Source organism: Aedes albopictus, chromosome 3, assembly GCF_035046485.1.
Source record: "Aedes albopictus strain Foshan chromosome 3, AalbF5, whole genome shotgun sequence".
NCBI lineage: Eukaryota > Metazoa > Arthropoda > Insecta > Diptera > Culicidae > Aedes > Aedes albopictus.
This window is the reverse complement of record NC_085138.1, coordinates 47700572-47724227: the sequence shown is the minus strand read 5'-3', so window position 1 is coordinate 47724227 and position 23656 is coordinate 47700572. Positions and strand designations below refer to the sequence as shown.

The following is a 23656-nucleotide window of genomic DNA, read 5'->3' as shown; positions in this document are numbered from 1 at the left end:
ACAAGCTAGAAGCTACAAGCTAGAAGCTACAAGCTAGAAGCTACAAGCTAGAAGCTACAAGCTAGAAGCTACAAGCTAGAAGCTACAAGCTAGAAGCTACAAGCTAGAAGCTACAAGCTAGAAGCTACAAGCTAGAAGCTACAAGCTAGAAGCTACAAGCTAGAAGCTACAAGCTAGAAGCTACAAGCTAGAAGCTACAAGCTAGAAGCTACAAGCTAGAAGCTACAAGCTAGAAGCTACAAGCTAGAATCTACAAGCTAGAAGCTACAAGCTAGAAGCTACAAGCTAGAAGCTACAAGCTAGAAGCTACAAGCTAGAAGCTACAAGCTAGAAGCTACAAGCTAGAAGCTACAAGCTAGAAGCTACAAGCTAGAAGCTACAAGCTAGAAGCTACAAGTTAGAAGGTACAAGCTAGAAGCTACAAGCTAGAAGCTACAAGCTAGAAGCTACAAGCTAGAAGCTACAAGCTAGAAGCTACAAGCTAGAAGCTACAAGCTAGAAGCTACAAGCTAGAAGCTACAACCCAGAAGCTACAAGCTTGAAGCTACAAGCTAGAAGCTACAAGCTGGGAGCTACAAGCTACATTAGAAGCTACAAGCTAGAAGCTACAAGCTAGAAGGTCCAAGCTAGAAGCTACAAGTTAGAAGGTACAAGCTAGAAGCTACAAGCTAGAAGCTACAAGCTAGAAGCTACAACCCAGAAGCTACAAGCTTGAAGCTACAAGCTTGAAGCTACAAGCTAGAAGCTACAAGCTGGGAGCTACAAGCTACATTAGAAGCTACAAGCTAGAAGCTACAAGCTAGAAGCTACAAGCTAGAAGCTACAAGTTAGAAGGTACAAGCTAGAAGCTACAAGCTAGAAGCTACAAGCTAGAAGCTACAAGCTAGAAGCTACAAGCTAGAAGCTACAAGCTAGAAGCTACAAGCTAGAAGCTACAAGCTAGAAGCTACAAGCTAGAAGCTACAAGCTAGAAGCTACAAGCTAGAAGCTACAAGCTAGAAGCTACAAGCTAGAAGCTACAAGCTAGAAGCTACAAGCTAGAAGCTACAAGCTAGAAGCTACAAGCTAGAAGCTACAAGCTAGAATCTACAAGCTAGAAGCTACAAGCTAGAAGCTACAAGCTAGAAGCTACAAGCTAGAAGCTACAAGCTAGAAGCTACAAGCTAGAAGCTACAAGCTAGAAGCTACAAGCTAGAAGCTACAAGCTAGAAGCTACAAGCTAGAAGCTACAAGCTAGAAGCTACAAGCTAGAAGCTACAAGCTAGAAGCTACAAGTTAGAAGGTACAAGCTAGAAGCTACAAGCTAGAAGCTACAAGCTAGAAGCTACAAGCTAGAAGCTACAAGCTAGAAGCTACAAGCTAGAAGCTACAAGCTAGAAGCTACAAGCTAGAAGCTACAAGCTAGAAGCTACAACCCAGAAGCTACAAGCTTGAAGCTACAAGCTAGAAGCTACAAGCTGGGAGCTACAAGCTACATTAGAAGCTACAAGCTAGAAGCTACAAGCTAGAAGGTCCAAGCTAGAAGCTACAAGCTGGAAGCTACAAGCTAGAAGCTACAAGCTAGAAGCTACAAGCTAGAAGCTACAAGCTAGAAGCTACAAGCTAGAAGCTACAAGCTAGAAGCTACAAGCTAGAAGCTACAAGCTAGAAGCTACAAGCTAGAAACTACAAGCTAGAAGCTACAAGCTAGAAGCTACAAGCTAGAAGCTACAAGCTAGAAGCTACAAGCTAGAAGCTACAAGCTAGAAGCTACAAGCTAGAAGCTACAAGCTAGAAGCTACAAGCTAGAAGCTACAAGCTAGAAGCTACAAGCTAGAAGCTACAAGCTAGAAGCTACAAGCTAGAAGCTACAAGCTAGAAGCTACAAGCTAGAAGCTACAAGCTAGAAGCTACAAGCTAGAAGCTACAAGCTAGAAGCTACAAGCCAGAAGCTACAAGCTAGAAGCTACAAGCTAGAAGCTACAAGCTAGAAGCTACAAGCTAGAAGCTACAAGCTAGAAGCTACAAGCTAGAAGCTACAAACTAGAAGCTACAAGCTAGAAGCTACAAGCTAGAAGCTACAAGCTAGAAGCTACAAGCTAGAAGCTACAAGCTAGAAGCTACAAGCTAGAAGCTACAAGCTAGAAGCTACAAGCTAGAAGCTACAAGCTAGAAGCTACAAGCTAGAAGCTACAAGCTAGAAGCTACAAGCTAGAAGCTACAAGCTAGAAGCTACAAGCTAGAAGCTACAAGCTAGAAGCTACAAGCTAGAAGCTACAAGCTAGAAGCTACAAGCTAGAAGCTACAAGCTAGAAGCTACAAGCTAGAAGCTACAAGCTAGCAGCTACAAGCTAGAAGCTACAAGCTAGAAGCTACAAGCTAGAAGCTACAAGCTAGAAGCTACAAGCTAGAAGCTACAAGCTAGAAGCTACAAGCTAGAAGCTACAAGCTAGAAGCTACAAGCTAGAAGCTACAAGCTAGAAGCTACAAGCTAGAAGCTACAAGCTAGAAGCTACAAGCTAGAAGCTACAAGCTAGAAGCTACAAGCTAGAAGCTACAAGCTAGAAGGTACAAGCTAGAAGCTACAAGCTAGAAGCTACAAGTTAGAAGCTACAAGCTAGAAGCTACAAGCTAGAAGCTACAAGCTAGAAGCTACAAGCTAGAAGCTACAAGCTAGAAGCTACAAGCTAGAAGCTACAAACTAGAAGCTACAAGCTAGAAGCTACAAGCTAGAAGCTACAAGCTAGAAGCTACAAGCTAGAAGCTACAAGCTAGAAGCTACAAGCTAGAAGCTACAAGCTAGAAGCTACAAGCTAGAAGCTACAAGCTAGAAGCTACAAGCTAGAAGCTACAAGCTAGAAGCTACAAGCTAGAAGCTACAAGCTAGAAGCTACAAGCTAGAAGCTACAAGCTAGAAGCTACAAGCTAGCAGCTACAAGCTAGAAGCTACAAGCTAGAAGCTACAAGCTAGAAGCTACAAGCTAGAAGCTACAAGCTAGAAGCTACAAGCTAGAAGCTACAAGCTAGAAGCTACAAGCTAGAAGCTACAAGCTAGAAGCTACAAGCTAGAAGCTACAAGCTAGAAGCTACAAGCTAGAAGCTACAAGCTAGAAGCTACAAGCTAGAAGCTACAAGCTAGAAGCTACAAGCTAGAAGGTACAAGCTAGAAGCTACAAGCTAGAAGCTACAAGTTAGAAGGTACAAGCTAGAAGCTACAAGCTAGAAGCTACAAGCTAGAAGCTACAAGCTAGAAGCTATAAGCTAGAAGCTACAAGCTAGAGGTTGGAAGCTAGAAGCTAGAAGCAAGACGCGAGAAGCTACAAGCTAGAAGATAGAATGGTAGATTGTGAAAGTTGAAAATACGTCTCTCAATATTCGATATATAACATAGCATTAAAAATCACGTCACAAAACACTTACACAAATAAGAACAGTTCAACCTGGATCGAATACTGTCAACAACTTTCACAAAACGTCACAACACGCCAACAGACCTTGGTACTTCCGGCAGAGCCACCGTACGTACTCGTACGACGCGTGCAGCTCGTTGCCATAAATGGCCTGGTTGCCCCCATCGGGACCCCCGATGTCAACGACCTTGTCCATAAACAGCGTCTCCAGCATATTGAACCGCTTCCGGTACTCCCAGTAGCTGTACTCGACGGTTTCCTCGCTGTGGTCGCTGTTGTAGTAGTCTCGGTCAACCGGATTGTCAGTCGTGGTCCCGTTCTGAGGGGCCTGCGTCGAATGTTCACTGTAGTCATGGTCCCCTGCGGTTGTCGTTGTCGTCGGTTCAGTCGATAAAACTAGATCGTCGTCGGGGGGTCCCTGAGTGGTTACCACAGGAGCTGGCAATCGTCGCCGGTTGAAATAGGATCGATGAAGGACGGTTTTGTTGACCGTCTTGATGGATTTTAGACTGGCGATCAACGCTTCGATGCGGGTTAGATTGGTGCAGATGGCCGCTATGTGCAAACTGTTAGCGAACGAGGGGTGCGTCGATGGCGGTGCGGATGTAGAAGCTTGAATGATGCGGAGGAAGCAGTAAGCAGTAAGGATTTTGTTATGCGTTGGCTGGGTAAAAAATATAGTCTAATGATGATTAATTACCGCGTGTCGGTAATAACTTGGATCCCGTATTTCTTTTCATGCAGAACGAGTGAGTAGTTGTTGTACTGTGGAAGTGTTTTCTGTAAGGAAGTTAGTTTCCCGACCTAGGATGCTGTTAGTAAATTAATCATGTTGCAAGGTTGTTCACTAGGAATGAAGCAAGCGCAGCAGGCCAGTAGCTCAGGGTGGTCTGGTTACAATGTTTCTTCGAAAATATGAGAGAAGCATACTTTCGCCTGCAGTTAGTTATCTAGATGTGATGAATCTAAGCAACACAGACGGATCTAGATTGCAAATGCATTGTTTGTACGCTACTTGTTTCGTCTATTCTGTTTGTTCCGTCTGTTCGTTTTTTATTTGTTGTTTGTCCTGTCTGTTGTTTCTGTTCTGTTTGCTTAAGTGTTCTGTCATTTCTATCTTTTCTGTCAGTTCTGCATGTTTTATCCGTTCATTTTTTGCTGTCTTCTATGCCTGCTTTGTCCGTTCTGTTTCTTCCAGTAGTTATGTCTACACAACCTGTTCTGTCTGTTCTGTTTGTTCTGTCTATTCTGTCTGTTCTGTCTGTTCTGTCTGTTCTGTCTGCTCTGTCTGTTCTGTCTGTTCTGTCTGTTCTGTCTGTTCTGTCTGTTCTGCCTGTTCTGTCTGTTCTGTCTGTTCTGTCTGTTCTGTCTGTTCTGTCTGTTCTGCCTGTTCTGCCTGTTCTGTCTGTTCTGTCTGTTCTGTCTGTTCTGTCTGTTCTGTCTGTTCTGTCTGTTCTGTCTGTTCTGTCTGTTCTGTCTGTTTTGTCTGTTCTGTCTGTTCTGTCTGTTCTGTCTGTTCTGTCTGTTCTGTCTGTTCTGTCTGTTCTGTCTGTTCTGTCTGTTCTGTCTGTTCTGTCTGTTCTGTCTGTTCTGTCTGTTCTGTCTGTTCTGTCTGTTCTGTCTGTTCTGTCTGTTCTGTCTGTTCTGTCTGTTCTGTCTGTTCTGTCTGTTCTGTCTGTTCTGTCTGTTCTGTCTGTTCTGTCTGTTCTGTCTGTTCTGTCTGTTCTGTCTGTTCTGTCTGTTCTGTCTGTTCTGTCTGTTCTGTCTGTTCTGTCTGTTCTGTCTGTTCTGTCTGTTCTGTCTGTTCTGTCTGTTCTGTCTGTTCTGTCTGTTCTGTCTGTTCTGTCTGTTCTGTCTGTTCTGTCTGTTCTGTCTGTTCTGTCTGTTCTGTCTGTTCTGTCTGTTCTGTCTGTTCTGTCTGTTCTGCCTTTTCTATTATTTCTGTCTGTTCTGTTTGTTCAATTGTCACTCGTGAGGCATAAATTGAGGTATATTTTGATCATTCTACTAGCTTTATTTATCAACTGTTCTGTTTGTTCAATTGTCATTCGCGAGGCATAAATTGAGGTATATTTTGATCATTCTACTAGCTTTATTTATCAACTTCTTCGAAATTTCTATAGCATCACTACTTGTACTATTGTACTATTCCTAACAAGTGTCCATCAAAAAGCCCCACCAAGCTTAAACCCCGCGACGTGCCTGACGCAACAAATTGCACTTTTCTCCGCCATCAAATTAACTTTCAACTTGGCACCTCTAAATTGAACAACTTTTTCGCACTTTTGTTCCCGAGGAGTTGGTTCCTTCCTTCCAACTCTCTCCTCTTTTGATTCATTCCAGAACAGCGTGATGCAGCGCATAAAAGCCATCAAGACACACTTGCCTCCCACGGTTCCCACCATAGAACATAGTTTTGCATTGCTCCTTTTTTCGGTAGGGGGCTAACGTCTCCATTTCCCACCGTCGAGGAGTTCCAAAGAAGGCAGAAGGCGGAAAATAACACAATTAATCATAAAACTGCTCGACTTGTTCACGCGAAACGGCCAGCAGCTTCCTTCGCTGGAGGCACAGTGGTCGCACATCATACTAGAAATGGCCAAAAGTACAAATCTTTTTGTCCTAGTGATGATTTCTGATGACTCTTTTATAAAAATAATTGGTTATTAAGAATTGCTTCATTTCGCAACTTTTGACCAACCTTCGGCCACTGTGCAACGTAGGAGGAATATCTGCTTCTTATGTGTAATTATTCTCATTTTCCCGCTTCTACCTCTCTCTCTCGGGCTGTCTTCAGAGCGTCAAATAGGTCTGGTCCGTCGACGCTTTTTGAACTACATAACTGGGACGACCAAAATTAGCCTCCTTCGCTTTCATTCAGCTAACGGTTGGAAGGAACTCCTCCACCTCCTTGCACTGAAGCATTATTGGTAGAGGTACTAGGTGGGAGAAGTAGGCCTGGAATTACAGGGGAAGAACTCGCCAGATGGAGAAAGTTTCGCTCTGGCAAAGTCCAATTTTCCGCTATTTTTCGCGCGTGCTTTCGGACTGAAATTAATCACATTCCTTTGGCGCGTTGGATCCGCCGTAATTGGAGCTGACTTTTTTGGACTGGATGATTGTGGGCTTCAGAGTGAGTAGCTATGAATAAAGGTGGTAGCTAGGCGGTATAGGATGTGTTTGAATAATTTGTATGTTTGAAATAAACCTGAAAGTTGAGCAAATCCTGGACTAAGTATTATCAAACATTGTTTCTTCATATGCAAACTTTATATCAAATTAAGTAATAGGGTCCTAAAATGAACAATGGTTTTGCTGTTTAATACAAACAAGCATCCTATTCTGATCTCATTTTCATAACTTTATTTTATATTCTAATTATAGAAACCTCTTTTATCAATTTACATTGAATTCTGCTTGGCCATAAGAAAATGTAATAATTACGGTAACTATGGCAACGCCGACCAGAGGGCGTCATAGGGGAGAGCAAAGGAATGTTCCAGGCCACCGGTTGTTTCTGGAAGTCCCAAGGTGTTTCAGACGGCTAAGTACCAGGAGATCTCAACGGAGTTTAAATGGGTGTCGGAGTTACCTCTGGTAAACCCCTTGGGTTTCAGGAGGCTCCAGAGGATCTAAGGGGCGCTTCAGGAGGTCTTAGGGTCTTAAACTCAAGGGATCTCAGGAGGTTCCAGGGAAGTTCCAAAGTGTCTCAGAGGCGTTTCAGGAGTTTCAGGAAGTACCATGAGATCTCAGGGGCATTTCAAGGGCTTCAAAGGACCTTTTTGAGAGTACCGGGAGGTCTCAAGGGCGTTCCAGGTGATCTCAGGAGCATTTCAGAGTGCCAAGAGTCTCAGAGGCGTTTAAGGGAGGTACCTGGAGATCTCAAGGATGTTTCAGGGGATCTCAGAGAACTTATACAATTGCTAATTCAGAGAAATTTTTCCACTTTACGATACATTAAAAAGCTACCACAGCTCTGTCAGACTGCTCAGTTTCATCGAGTTTTCATCAATCAGTCCAAGGATACATTGGATACGACGCGGATACCATTATTTGTTGTTGCTTTTCAAAGCAATTCACTTGGCAAGCATACTATTATTTGTCCACCTTTTTCAATGATACGATGATTTACATGGCTGCGGTAGGGGTTGGACAGCTGCGATAGATCTCGGCGGCTACAGCAGAGCGAAAAAAAAATTCAAAAAATTCGCAATATTGATACACTTTTGAAATCCCCGTAATTCCTTTGAAATATGTATCCCTGAACGGGTGTCCGGCCATTTGGCCGAATATCGTTTGCCCGAACATCATTTTGTCGAATGCCATTTGGCCGAACGTGTCGTTTAGTCGAATGTCATTTGACCAAATCATGATCAAAAGAATTCAGAGGAAGTTGTTGACATTCTAACTGTCAATATGGTCATCAGAAGTATTCCCTTCTTTGAATCATAAGCTATTCTTTCTAGTTTTGCCATTCAGGGCGTTGTAGCTGCCAATATTTTATCAAAGATTTTTCCTTCTATATATCATAGGCTGTTCTTTCAAGTTATGCTGATATGGAGAACATTTCATCATTCATTTTTCGGCCGAACGGCATTCGGCCAAATGACCCGGAACCCCCCGAACGAACTTAAATTCCACTAACCTCTCCAGAAAAAAAACCCTTGAAATCTTTTGAAACGCCCCGAAACCTCCATCATCCCATTGAAACGACCTTGAAATCTCCGTAATTGATTTGATATCCCTTGGAACACCTTAAAAGCAGTGTTGCCATGTTTCAACAACAACCGTCATTTCAAGCTATAATTGAGATAGACGACCACTCGCTTTTCCTCTTACCATCGGGATATCAACTGGCCTTTTTTACTTTGGCCACCAAATTGGGTGTAATTTGACCCGACCGATATTGATTTTTAAGGCCAAGATCAGCAGAAGTACAGTGCCGATTCGTTCGTTGGGGGCTCATTAGATGGGCTTGTCTCGATGGTTGAATGTTCGCTAGAAATTTGAATGTTTTATAGAAATTGTTTAGGAAATTTCTTATGAGGTTTTGCTAGGAATGTTTACAGAAGTTGTTTCTGCAGATATTTTTTCTGGGATCCCTTCAAAACGTTCACGAATTCCTCCGGGAATCTTTTCAGAAAATTCTAAATGAATTTCGTCAAAAGATTTTTCCAAGTTTTTTTTAAATAAAATTATAAAGAAAATTTTCTGGAAACTTTTTAAGCAACTCCATCTAGAATTTATTCAGGAAATTCCCTGGGATTATGTATCATATTCCGATATTCCTCCAGGAATTCTTTCAAGAATATCTCCAGGGATTTCTACAGCAATTAGATAGATGAATTATTCGAAAATTCATCCATGGCATATTTTAGAAATTCCTCCTCGTATTCCATCCAAAACTTGCTTAGGAATTCCTTCAGAAATATCACCAGAGACTTGTTCAGTAGTTTAAGAAGTTCTTCATGAATGTCAGCATGGAATCACCTCAAAAAATTTTCCATGGATTTTTTTTCCATAATATTCAAAATATTCAAAAAATCTTCAGCGATTCGTTCGGAAATTCTTCCAAAGGTTCCTCCAGAAACCCCTTGTAATATTTCGCCATGGATTACCGAAAATATTTCTACAGGGTTGGTTTTTGAAATTCTTCATGTGGGTTCCTTTTTAGAAACATCTCCTGAGATGGATTCAAATATTCCTCCAGGAATTCTATCGAATATTCCTCCACAGATTTGAACAGAAGTACTTATAAAAATACATTAACAATAGTGGAGAATGAGAATGTTCTTCAAGAATTATCTGAAGGAGTTTCTGAAGAAATCCTTGGAGATACCTCTGGAGATTCCAAGAATAAGGGTTTGAAATTTTCATGAGGAGGCTCATGCACAAAATTCTCTGAAGCAATTTTCGTAGTAATCGTTGAAGAAGTTCTTCAGAAAATCATTAGAGAAATCCCTGGAAGAACACCTTGAGATGGTTTTGGAGGAATTCCTAGAAGAATTTTATAAGAAACTTTTAGAAAAAAAAATCAAGGAAAATTTCTTGGAGAAGTTTCTAAGAAAATGCCTGGAAGGATTTCTAAAGCTCATCCTTGAGGAATTTCTGAATACAAGTTCTACGGGGTTTGACTGAGTATACGTAAAACTTGGTATTTTTCGGCTTTCATTCACGAAAAAGCGTTGAATCTTCTTCTTTATGGCTCTACGTCCCCACTGGGAATTGGCCTGCCTTGCTTCAACTTAGTGTTCGTTGAGCACTTCCACAGTTATTAATTGAGGGGCTTTCTTTGCCTGCCATTGCATGAATTTGTATATTGTGAGGCAAGTACAATGATACATTATGCCCAGGAAGTCGAGAAAATTTTCCCAACCGGAACGGGAATCGAATCCGCCGTCTCCGGATTGGCGATCCATAGCCTTGACCACTAGGCTAACTGGAGACCCTGGAAAAGCGTTGATTATTTTAGATCATTGCCAACGTTTCGATCCTGTGGTTGGGATCTTCATCAGGGCTCGATGTGAATCAACTTGGCTTAGATTCGTATTGATCACACGGCAGAATGTCGTTATCTTTTCTGCACCGCACAGTGTTCGAAATCGATGATTTTGCGATAAAAATTAAATAACTTTTTTTAGGTTGGTTCTAGAGGTTTGGCATGTTCTACAAAGTTTTTCTGCATGTTAAAAGGCGTCTCCTGATGAAAGCAACACAGTGCATTAAAAATTACTGCGGGAATCTTGATTATTATTTTTTATTTATTTTTCTTGTATTACAGGCAAAATAATAAGTTTTTGCCTTGTATTTAAAACACCTTTTCCACTATTGCCCACGAGGGTTTCCACCCTCAAGAGATAGTAAAAAGTCTAATCTTTCACCTACCGACTGAGCCATCTGCGCCATTTTGCGCCGGAAATAGTTACTTAAGGTGAAAGTACACCTTAAAATATGATAAATTTGCCTAAAACTTTTTTGTTTTAAGGTATAATGACTTGACATCTTCGGAAGAAATGTGTAGTTCGACGTTCTGAACAAGTTTGTAGAAGGTCACAAAACTGTAGGATTTTATCTGTTGAAGATACACTGAAAAAACTAGTTTTAGGGGTACTTCGGACAAAACGCTCCATATCTCGAAAACCGTAAGCGGTGGAGCTTCGACATGTTCTACGAAGTTTTTTCTCTTATTATGAGCTACAATTTTGCCGAAGACGCCAAACCTCTAAAAAGTTTTTTTGGAAAAATACAAATTTTATCTCACTTCTAGGGGGATTTATCATTAATTACATTTTATCAGAAGATGCCTTTTAACATGCAGAAAAACTTTGTAGAACACGCTAAACCTCTAGAACCAACCTAAAAAAAGTTATATAATTTTGATCACAAAATCATCGATTTCGAACACTGTGCACCGCACTTTTTTCATTGGACCCTAGCACCTCGATTGAAATAGTGGGTGAGTACACAGTACACAGTTCGAGTCACAACACTTGGCACTTTGGGAACACTTCTGTTCGTGCTGGCCGGGATGGAATTACTGTCGTAGTAATTCAAATCGTTCAAAGGCGTGATCAAAATGATCTAATAATCCGCATCAATTTGATCAACGTAGAATGACGATAGGAACGACGTCACATGTTTACATCCAAAACTGAAGTTCACATAGGTAACACGCCTGCCATTGTAATATTGTATGCCGTGAGTCAAACGATTGCTAGGGCATTCACAACATACATGCTTGTTGAGTGCTGCAATAAAAGCTCTAATTTCCTGATAATCAAACTAACAATCGCATGCCACAAACAAGTATGCATGCTGAATTGTTGATTTATAATGGTAATGACAGCTGAACTAAAATTATGCTGTACACATTATTGTAAAAATCCTTTTTTAATTGAAAAAGTAGCCAATGTTCAACCCAACGTATCGGTATTAACAATGATAATTTAAAACACTTTTCACGAGTTTAATAAGTTTTCTATTCAACTCGCAGTAATTCCTTTACAAAATAGTTGAACAAGACCTTTTTATGGTTATTGTTAAGTTAATGTACAAATTAGCACATGTATCTGTATAATGTGATTTTCACAAGTCGAATAAACGCTTTCGTTTAATCATACTTCGACTCAGAGTACATGATGAAAAACACGTGTTTTTTTACTGACCAGCAGCTGAACTAATGTGTTGTTCAGTTGTTAACCATAATGATCTGTGTTTCTTGTAGTATCCACAACATCTTGTGATATCGGGTACCACAGTTCTGTGCTAATTCACCACTGCTGTATAAGAGTCGGAGTGTGATTATTATCAAAACGCGAGAAGTTTATGGTTTGATTTGAGTGCTTTATTGCATCATCTGTAGGATGGTGCAGATAGGAAGACATGCGGCTGGCAATTGACGGGTCTCGAGTTCAAAATGTGTAGTTATTATTTCATAACTGTTGTTCATAGCATGAGTCTCAATCATAAACTCTCGTGGAAATTGATTTTTTTTGAATTTGATTGATTTTTAATCATTTTTGCTATAGTCGAATAACAGCTTTACTATATATTTCAAAAACGCTTTTAACGACAATCAGTTTAGTTGATACACAACTATGCTTTATAAATTCTCCAAATTTGTGTGAACAAAACCGGAACCAAGGTTGTACCTGAAAATTATGAAAATGTTATTCAGCATCAACCTGAATTAATTCGTCTTGAAGGTGCTTCTTGAAAGAGTGATTGTAAGTTGGGAATTCATTTTTTTTTCAGGTTCAATGCAGGTTTGTTTCAGGCAGATGAAGGGTGTCCGAGATGTAACAATTTCATTCTACGTGGCTTACAAACGGCCCTAATGTTCGTCTATATATAATCAACCAAATCATCCGATAACCAGTCGGTGATTACTGTTTGATATGTTAGAGTTAGGTTTCCACGTACCAGCATTGACAAATCGTCCCATTTAGCGCAAAACATCCTAATGGCGATCACTTTTCAAAGCAACACTGCTGATCCAAAAGCCAGTGTGTGTTGTCTCACTCCTATACCTACTATGTACATATGGCGCGAAGAGGCTGATGAAGTACAGTATTCAATACACACTGTCAAAAAAAAGTTTTGCCGACTGTTCCTTTGCAAGTTAACCTTCCGTTAATCGCGCTGTTGTACTTTGTACAACACATGAGAATTATCGACTATTACTTTGAAACCATCTTTTTTATCGATGTCAACCCCAAATGTATTCTACAAGAATCTTATTTGGAATATTATAAGACCTTTTTTGAAAACAGTATAACTCCTAATAATGCGGAAAATTGAAAATCGCAATATGAAGAACGTACTATATTTAAGATAAGGTAGACAGTTGAATGTGAATTAATGTATTTCAAAGTCTAAATGATCTAGAAATATGGTGTCTTCGGCAAAGTTACTTGGGATATCAAGGGCCTTCGCGAGGTGATCTGAGAAATTCAGATTTCAACCGATAGGCGGCGCTAGTGAGCATGTAATTTATATATCCCATGTAACTCAGAATCCTGAGTACTTAGAAAGATGGTGTCTTCGGCAAAGTTGTTTGGTTGGTTAAACACTAACTGATGGAGAGCCGTTTGGTTTGAAACTCCACATGTAGGTGGCGTTAGTGGGCATTGAAATTTTATAACTCATACATCTCAGGATCCTGATCCTTAGAAAGATGGTATCTTTTGCAAAGTTGTTTAGTAGATCAAACACTAACTGATGAAGGCAAGTATGATGTGGAATTTCACATCCAGGTGGCGCTAGTGAGTACTCAAATATTATAACTCATATATCTCAAGATCCTGATTACTTAGAGAGATGATGTCTTCAGCAAAGTTGTTTAGTAGATCGAACACTAACTGATGGAGAGCCGTATGATTTGAAACTCCACATCTAGGCGGCGCTAGTGGGTATTCAAATTTTATAACTCATATGTCTCAGGACCCTGATTACTTAGAAAGATGGTGTCTTCTGAAAAGTTGTTTAGTAGATCAAACACTAACTGATAAAGACAAATATGACGTGCAATTTCACATCCAGGTGGCACTAGTGAGGATTCCAATTTTATACCTCATATATCTCAAGATCCTGATTACTTAGAAAGATGATGTCTTCGACATTGTTGTTTGATGGATAAAGGATGGATGTACTTATCCCGTGACATTGACAACCATAAGATAGAGTATATTGAAATACGACGGTCAGATATTGAATATTTTACTAAGCGCTTTAACTTCATGTAAAATTAATCAATCAAGTGCAAATTTATACAAATTATAATCAACTAGTTATGTAATTTTCAAATTTTGAAAACTTTCGGAAGTATAAACATTTACAGCTCGTTGATTTTTTTTTCTAGATGAATAATAACACGTTCATGCTCATGCAAATTTACAACTAGCGTCTTCTGGTGACAGAAGCACGAATCAAATGGTCAATCAACTGAAAGCCCTTGATCTACCAACCAACCTTGTCAAAGTTATCAACTTCCCAGGTAATCAGACTCGGAGATATATAAGATATAAAATTCGCATACTCATTAGCACCACTTACTGGCGAAATTGATTTCAACGACCCATCAACCAAATGCACTTAACCTATATGACAACTTTTCCGAAACCACCATCTCTCTTCTAGTAACCTGGATCCTGAGAACTATTGCATATACATTTTTTATGTTCACTAGCGCCATCTAGTGATGAAATTACGATTCAAACGGACAACTATCTGTAAGTTTTCGATCTTTTAGAAGGTCGGCACCAGAGGTAACTTTTCCTCCATTTGGTCTTTGATCTACCAAACAACTTTGCCGAAGACAACATCTTTCTGAGTAAAGTGGAGCTTCGTGGCCATTCGGTTAGTGTTACCAAGCGTGTAACCGCACCATGTTATCCACTGATGAATGTAATGTATGTCGTGTCCATGGTCTAGTGTTAAGTTCTGTTCAGTCTGTACAGCCTCTGGCTGAAGACGGTGTCCCGTGCCTTTTTAATCGGAATCCTGAGCTACATGAGATTAAAAATTTACATGCTCACTAGCGCCTCCTAGTGGTGGCATTTGAAATCAAACTGTCACTCATCTATAAGCTCTTGATATACCAAACATCTTTGCCGAAGACACTACCTTTCTAAGTAATAAGGGTCCAGAGATACATAATATATAATAATTACGTGCTCACTAGCGCCGCCAAGTGATGAAATTTCAAATAAAACTGCGAATCATCCGTAAGTACTTGACCTACCAAACCACTTTGTCGAAGACACCATCTTTCTAAGTTATCAGGTTCCCGAGATACATAGGATATAAAGTTTATTTGCTCACTAGCGCCGCCTAGTGGTGGAATTTCCAATCAAACGGCCAATAATCTGTAAGCCGTTGACTTACCAAACAACTTTGCCGAAGACACCATCTTTCTAAGACATCAGGATCCTGAGATATAAGATATAACATGAAATTGCTCACTAGCGCCGCCTAGTGGTGAAATTTCAAATTAAACTGCGAATCATCCGTAAGTCCTTGACCTACCAAACAACTTTGTCAAAGACACCATCTTTCTAAGTCATCAGGTTCCCGAGATACATAGGATATAAAGTTTATTTGCTCACTAGCGCCACCTAGTGGTGGAATTTCCAATTAAACGGCCAATAATCTGCAAGCCGTTGACTTACCAAACAACTTTTCCGAAGACACCATCTTTCTAAGACATCAGGATCCTGAGATATAAGATATAACATGATATTGCTCACTAGCGCCGCCTGGTGGACGAATTACGAATCAACTTTGTCAGCATCAAGTAGCCCATGAAATTTACAACAACTTTGCCAAAGATAGTCCTCCTCTAAACAATCAGGATCCTGAGATATTTCAGAATGTATGGGTGTTGTACAAAGTACAACGCGCGACTGCTCGCGTTACAAAAATTGGCGCGAGTACTGAAAGGTTAACTTCGTTGTTGTGAGATGTCCTTTCTTAAATTTATGTCAATATGGCTTTATCTAAAATATTGTTACGCTTATCTTTTATTAGAGTCCTGCGGCGGTCGAACGCTCGCAAGGCATACCGCCGCATGACAGTCGCAAGGCAAAACAAAAGAAAAGGTGTTCCCGCCAAAAACAAAACACGTGGGTTTCGCGAAGTGGCAGATGTTTTTGAATGTATTTGTGACGAACGACAAGAGTAAGCTCAGATGAATGAGTGTTCTTACTGGCAAACCCCATATAATGGAATTATATACTTTTAAATCTGGTGACGCTGTTATGATTAGTGACTGTCGCGCTTATATCAGAAGCCAGAGGCAGATAATCGCCATATTTTGATTTTTCTTGAGAGGCATAATATGACTGGATAGACCATTCTGCGAGTATGCATTCCAAACATCAAATGCCTACTATGTGTAAACGAAAGGTTGATGACGAATTTAACGAGAACATTTCTCACAGTGTACCATCGAGTAGGACACGAGTGTGAGTGGGAGTCTTAATTAATGGCAGCCCATTTCCGCACAGCCTGCTGCGATTTACGTTTCGTTTCGACAATAATGGCCGTCCGTCCTGTGACGACACGTGCAACTATTTAGTTGTGATGTTATGTTACCGTGTTAGTTGGTGCATTATTTGCGCGATTGTACGCGGCGTGTGACAAATGAACCCTTTGAAACCGACCAATCCTCTGAAAACCCTGTTCTGGCATCATGCGGAACGAAATTATAAACGTGTGTTGCAATTCCACCAATACCTGTGAGTTCAGCGAATGCGAATGTTGTGCGTAGATTGTGAGTAATTAGCATCATTAGCTGATTTGATGCTGTGTGTTCGGTTGTAATTCAGTTTCAGTAAATTCGTTGTGATATGTTCGTTTTTTGTTGTTGTCAGCAATTACGTTCCCAGTACATTGAGTTGTCCAAAAAATGTCTCACGAAACCTAATGCAAGCCTATCCATATACGTGAGAACAAAAGATGTTTACAAAGTTCTTACAGATAGATTAACACGGGAAATCTGAACACAAACCACTACCACATAGGAATTTGGATTGGTCAATTGCATTTGAATACAACCCACACGGAAAATTCATGATTATCACTAATCGGTTAGTTATTAATGTTGAAAAGTTTTCGAGTGAATTAACTGTTTTTAAATTTCTTATCATATTAAAAGCATTCACAGAAAAACAACCGTCGAATGCAGTAAAACCCAACCACCAAACGTCTCTGACTTTTGTAGTTCGCCCAATCGGTACTCACAGTTATTGTCCACATGCGATGTCGCAGACGATGACGCATCCAATGCTATACTTTTGCCCGTGGAGACAATGATACTTTTGTTGCCATCGTAAATATTACCAGGATGATGTTCGATGTCTTTACCGCTGCTGATGCGGCTGCTGCTAGTGTCATTGCTCTTCGAGGGACGCGAACTGGAAGCATGCGACGTTGTGGGACCCCTCGCTGTAGTGACAGTTTCTGCGGTCGTCGGTTGCCATGGTAATGGGGTTTGGTTTATGTCGGTTGCGTCGTTTTTTTTGGGGGCGAACGGTATGGAGATAATTTGATTGCATTCGCCAAAAGATGTGAATTTCATGCATCCCAGATGCGACGAAGGTGATTGTTTGATGTTGGTTGGGTTGTGGAAAATTGTCGTTGCGGCACGATTGTTTGAATTGAATCGGTTTCATAAAAAGGGATAACCAAAAAAGAAATTAAAATAAAAAATGAAACGTAAATAAACGCAGATATGGTAAACAGAAACTCATCAAAAGAAAATTTAAATAAATTTAAAAAGTGGATTTATGGCACGTCACGTCACAATTTTATAGCATTCGCTCTTTCGCACACTTTCCGCGCCATTGTCGTTACATACGCATAAAACCATTTCGAACTGCCAATCATCGGCGAGATGGGACACACTTTTATTGTCAAGGATATAAAAACAAAGCGCTCTTAACTCACCGTCTTCGACGCACATCAGGCCGTCGTCCATCAGCTTGAGCCCGGTCGGGCACGCGCAGGAAATCTTCGGACTACGGCCGTTGATCTGTGGCGCCGGCAAACAGAGATGTGAGCAGTGCCCATTGACGGCCTGACAGTGGTTGGTACCGTCCGGTTGACGGTACGGGTGGTACACGTGGATTGTCATCGGGTGCTGGAGCTGCGAAACAACGTTGGAGGTTAGGGTAATCGTAACTCTGCCTTTTACGGAATCCGTCTTACCATGTGCATTGCCGTCACCGGTTCGATATCCTTGCCGTTGAATTTGTTCGCCTTGAAGACGGCTTCCTTGTCCCAGTCGGTCCAGTAGACGTAGTCTTCGAAGGTGGTGATCGAGAACGGATGCCGCAGGAAGTCGGCCGAGTAGAGGACCACCGTCCGCTGGGATCCATCGTAGTCGCACGACGAGATGGTGTTCAGTTTGGCATCGACCTAAGGGAAGAGAGGGGATTGGATGTTAGGGGCTGTCCATAAACCACGTGGTCATTTTTTTGGGACTTTTCAAACCCCCCACCCCCCCCCCCCCCCCGTGGTCATTAGTCCATACAATTTTTTTTATTTGTTCATACAAAATGGACATTGGCCGAAACCCCCCCCCACCACCCTCATGACCACGTGGTTTATAAACAGCCCCTTATTATTTCGTCAGGTCTCGAAAAAAGACGCTCTTGGTTGAATTTGTTGACCCCTGAAAACCCTGAATTTGATCACCCAATAAATACCCTAAAACCTCCAGAAAGCCTACTGAAACTAACTGAGACTTCCGAAACCTCCTAAAGTCTTTCGAAACCTTTTTCAAACCTTCTTAAAACCCACTGAACCCCAAGAAACTCAACTGAAGTTCCCTGAAACCCTTTAAAATCCCCCTTGTGTAGCTCCGAAACTTCTCTAAACCTTCTGAAATACCCACGATACTCACAAAACTCTCTGAACACTTTGCATAGCCTTGAAGCTCCCCAAAACCTCTGAACACTACCGTAATCCCCTGAAAATCCTCTAAAACACTCTAGAACAAAGCACTATTTCTTCTGTGAAAATTCCCAAAAAGCTTTCTTGAGCGTAAGTCTTCAGGTCTATAGGCATAACTTGAGACCTCCCGCTGTAGTTTATACCTACATAGGCTCATACATTTATGTTTTCTCTGGCCATGAGTTCAATGACTGTCTAACAGTATCCGAGAACTCCCTGGAGTATAGGTTATCGGATCTACAAGCTTAATCTGTGATTTTTGGAGCATTTCGCATGAAGTTCATGCTTGCACATCGTCAGACAACCGTGCGCTGTCAAGTGGTGTATGTTCAAGGTATGTTTGAGGCTCACCAAGATCTCCCTTGAGTGTAGGTCATCGGATTCCCAATGTGATGAGTTCAATGATTCAATGAGTTCAATGTCTCCAAGAATTCCCCTGAGTAAAGCTAATTCAATCTACAAGTGTAATCAGTTTGGAACGTTTTGAATCCCCTTTTGAAACCCCCTGATCAGCCGCTGAAATTTCTTCAAACGCATTGCAATTCTCATAAACCCCCCTAAAACTTAACTGAAAAAATGTAAAGCCCTCTAAAATACCTGGGAATTACTCTGAAACACACTGAAACGCCTTCAAACGCCTTGAAACGCTTCTGACACCAAATTTAAAATTTTCCCCTAAACTCTCTCTCTGATACACGCTGAAATGCCTTAAAACGTTTTAGTACCCCCATGCAATTTCTCACAAATCTCCCGAATGAGTTTCAGAGCGCGGAGGCTTTCCTTGAAAGCTGAAACCACCTAAAACCTTCCCAGAACTTCCTGAAATTCCTTGAAACACCTATGAAAACTCCTGAAGCTCATCTGAAGCCTTCAAACCCTTCTTCAACCCCCGGAATCCCTATAAAATACCGTGGAATACCTCGAACTCCTTGGAACTGCCCGTTTGAAAGCCTATATGAAACGCACTCAAATCCATCGGAAGCCCACTTGAAAGTCTTTCAAGTCCGCGGAAACGCAAATGCCTCGAAACGCTTGATACGTCTCGAAGAGGGAGAGGTTTTAAAACCCCCTGAAATACCTTGAAATACCTATGAAAACCCCTGAAGATCGTTTGTCTATCAAAGTCTATGGAATTATCTAGAATCCCCGGGAGCCTCTCTGTAACTCCTGGAAACGTCTCCTGGAAACGTCTCCCGGAACCCTTCCGAGACATTTAAAAATGCTATGGATCGCCTTGAACGCCTCAGCACTTCCCTGAAATCAAAGTTTTGGTCTTCGCTGAAGCTCTTCTGAAACCTCCTGTAGCTCGACTCTGAAACCCATGAGAATCAATGTAAGCTCACCTGAAAGACTTCAAACGGGATTTAAAACTTAAAACCCGAGAGAACCCCTGATACCAGTTGAACGCCTTGTAACGTCTTATAGCCTCTGAAACCCCCCCCCCTTGAAACGCCCTGAAGCTCACCTTAAAGCCGGTGAAGCTCCCCAAACTCTCTCTGTAGTCCTCTGAAACTCCCTAAACTTCACTTGAGAGCCATGCAGAACCCCGTTGAAATCTTTGAAAACGCCCTGAATTGTCTTGGAACAAGCTGAAGCCGCTGAAATTGCCCTGAAACGTATCGAAACGCCTCGAAGCGCCTTGAAATACTTGTGAAAGCCTGTTAAGCCCCCTAAAATGCCTCTAAAATGCCTGAAGCTCTCTTAAAAGTATATGGTCCCCTAAACACCCCCCCCCCCGGTTTTCTAATGAAACTCCCAAGCTTCTCTAAATCCTTTTGAAATGCCTTGAAACCACTTGAAAACCTTTTGGATCTTTTTGAAGCTCTTCTGAGAGCCTCCGAACCCCTTTAAACCTACGAAAATGTCGTAAAATCCCATTATACTCTCCTAAAATTTTTTGAAACACTTCTGGAGATGATGATTAACCTGGGCTTGTTAGGGGAATATCTGTAAATAAAAGAAAATCGGGTTAAGTACGGTTCCTTTGAATTCCACTAAGAATTTGTATCCTTTGACAGATACGTATTTCGACCTCAACTGTAAGGTCGTCTTCAGTGTCTTGTACTTGACTCGACTCAAAGGGTATTCCAAGAGCAAATCTCATTTATACATATTTGCTAAGGATTTGGTCTTGTGAACTACTTGGAGCAATCTCTGTGAACTTCAAGGGTCGTATTTTTGAACTCTATAGACAAGTACATGTTCTTGATTAACCCAAATAAATCTTGGTTTGGCATTCGAGCTTTTAAGGAAGTTATTGTAATGAGACCGTTTATAGTCAAAGCAACTAGCGTTAAAACTAAACTCCATAACATTTTGGATGGCACAGAATATCACAAAAATGTATAACATCGCAGATTGTTCTTCAAAACCATTAATTAAACATGGTTGGTTATGTATAGTTATCCATAATGTAGCGTAAAATTCTACTGTAATAAGTGATCTGATTCTTTGCGTGGAATAGTTATAGTAAAATCGACTATGGTTACTGGACCTACTTCAAGACTATTAGATATTAAGTTTACTTTTGGGACTTTCATGGTTATCCAAACTGTCATAGAGTTAAGTCCTTGATAACTGCAGACGTTACAGTAATTACTTAAATTACGAATTGGAGCGTCAAATATCCAACTAGATATAACCTATGACACCCTTGAAATTCTACGAATCATTCTAAAATTCTTTTGGTTGGTCTGGAATATCCCAATGTACCTAGTTGAATATTTGACGCTTGAGTTCACAATTTAAATAATTACTGTAACGTCTGCAGTTATCAAGGACTTAACTCCATGACAGTTTGGATAACCCTGAAAGTCCCAAAAGTAAACTAATAGTCTTGAAGTAACTGTCACAATAGATCAAAAAACTGGTCGCAGTGATAGAAATACCCGACACGAAAAAAAAAACACTATAGTTGATTATACAACGATACCCTGTTACGGGTATAAAGCGAAATAGTTTGGAATGTCTTAAACGAATTTTGAAATAGTTCATGCATTACCGAGAAGAACATAGATTATAGTGACGTTTGTGTTCATATAAAAAATAACTACAGTAGCGGATGTAGATACCAAGGACTAAACTCCAGGACCATTTTAATGACCCTGAATATCCATCAGTATTCGTAGTTGATTATGCACCGCTGCATGGCGGATTTGGCTACAGTTGCGAATGTAGTTTTAAAATTCTGCTTTTCAGTGTAGTTTGGTTAGTCTGCAATATCCCAGAAAAAAATGGATTGGTTTGTACAACTACAATGGGCTTATTGATTATATTATATTATATTATATTATATTTTAAAATTCTACTGTAAAGTCTGTAGATGTCAAGGATCAAAACGCAGTATCTGGATGATCCTGGATTTAAAAAAAAACTCAAGCCTAATGACTCAAAAAACTCATTTTTTCATTTTGTGCATAAATTAAGTCAGGGTTTCAATGAGGAAATCTAGTTCGTGAAAATCTTGCTCTTGTGAATTTGAGATGGGGCCAAGGGTGTTTCCAGGAAGTTCCCCTATCTTGAACATCCCTAGCTACGATCAATTGCGGCTCTAGACGAACAAGTGCTTTAGTGCTCTTGCCAAGCATCCTAGAGGGTAGGGATCTTCAGCAAAGATGTCTGGTGCTACATTTTTATGTCTTGGGCTTTGATCTAGATCTGCTAAAACTGATCTAGATAAGTTTTATCTTTCAATACGACGCTCTAGTGATCTCGGTATGCATTAGCCTGGTACACGGTTTATATGGAAAAATCCAAAAAAATGGAAAAACTCCAACTCCTGTATACTTTTTGAGTTAATCTTTGGTCCCATATAAACTGTGAAAGATTTCAGATCGTTCGGAAAAACTATATTTTAGCGCCCGCCATTCTTAGTTTTTCATACGATTTACTATGGGGAAAGTTTACTTTTGCCCCTAGATCCCTAAAAATAAGTCGATGAATGATTTCTGTAGAAAACTTCACGAGGAATCAGACCTCCGAAGACCGCAAACCGATGCGACGTTCGTGGAAAAAGTTATTAAGCCTCACTCGATCGATAAAATGACGAGATTTTATTATTTATTGTTATTCCTTACATGTTAAACAGCGTTGGCATGCCATTCGGTTTTCAGTCAATAACTTTTCCCACATACCTTAGATCGCTTTACGGTCTTCGGAAGGTTCGTTCCTTATAAAATTTCCAATAGAAATCATTCATCGATTTATTTTTAGGGGTCAAGGGGCAACCTGTGGCGATTTTTCTTTGAAAAAGTGATTTTCCCCATAGTAAATCGTATGAAAACTTAAAATGGCTGGCGCTAAAATATAGTTTCTCCGATGGAGCTGAAATTTTGCACAGTTGATATGGGACCAAAATGGAACTCAAAAAGTATACAGGAGTAAAATGTCTTTTAGTGTCCCACGCTAGTATGCATCCTAGAGGGTTGGAGTCTTCGACAAAGTGCTTTGAATTGATTGGTATTACATTTTGACGTCTTTGGTTTTGATCCACATCTGCTGAGACTGATCTAGATAAGTTTTATCTTTCGATACGACACCCTAGTGTTCTCGATATGCACCCCAGAGGGTTGAAGTCTTCGGCAAAGTGCTGTGGATTGGTTCGTACTACATTCTTACGTCTTCAGTTTTGATCTAGATCTTCTAAAACTGATCTAGATAAGTTTTATATTCCAATATGACGCTCTTGCGTTCTTGAATATATTCTAGAATGCATCCTAGGGGGTTGAAGGCTTCGCCAAAGTGTTTTGGATTGATTGGTACTACATACCAATGTTTTTGGTTTTGATCTAGATCTGCTGAAACTGATCTAGATAAGTTCTTTCTTTGGATACGTCGCTCTAGTGTTCTTGATATGTATCCTAGAGGGTCTTCGACAATGTGCTTTGGATTGATAGGTACTAGATTCTTACGTCATTGGTTTTGATCTAGATCTTCTGAAACTGATCCAGATCAGTTGTATCTTTTGATATGATTATGTAGTGTTCTTGATATCATGAGAGGTTGAAGTCTTTGAAGAAGCATCTTGGATTTATTGGAACCCCATTTACAAGCCTTCGTTTTTTATCAAGATTGGCTATACCTGCTCTAGACAGTTTTTCGTAAGAATGACGTAAGAATGTACATAGTACCAACCAATTCAAAGCACTTTGCCGAAGAGTGCAACCTTCTTCTTCTTCTTCTTCTTCTGTATGGCTCTACGTTCCAACTGGAACTTGGCCTGCCAATCTTCAACTTAGTGTTCTTTGAGCACTTCCACAGTTATTAATTGAAGGGCTTTCTTTGCCTGCCATTGCATGAACTTGTACATTGTG

General features: G+C 40.5%; 1 protein-coding gene across 21 annotated transcripts in view; it reads right to left on the bottom strand.

Annotated features, from left to right (window-relative positions):
- Positions 1–23656, bottom strand: part of LOC109405842 (low-density lipoprotein receptor) — a 1187857-nt gene that overhangs the window by 90999 nt on the left and 1073202 nt on the right. For 18 of the 21 annotated variants that reach the window (XR_009999021.1, XM_062858855.1, XM_062858856.1 and 15 more), the window contains 4 exons: positions 17598–17807; positions 17337–17535; positions 16632–16850; positions 3474–4001 (listed from right to left, as the gene is read on the bottom strand). Coding sequence is in view for 20 of the 21 variants with exons in the window: in XM_062858855.1 (XP_062714839.1) it covers positions 3474–4001; positions 16632–16850; positions 17337–17535; positions 17598–17807 (1156 nt within the window). In the remaining variant the exon portion in view is untranslated. The remainder of the gene's footprint in view (positions 1–3473; positions 4002–16631; positions 16851–17336; positions 17536–17597; positions 17808–23656) is intronic. The other 3 variants (XM_029869750.2, XM_029869748.2, XM_029869759.2) reach the window with 2 other exon arrangements.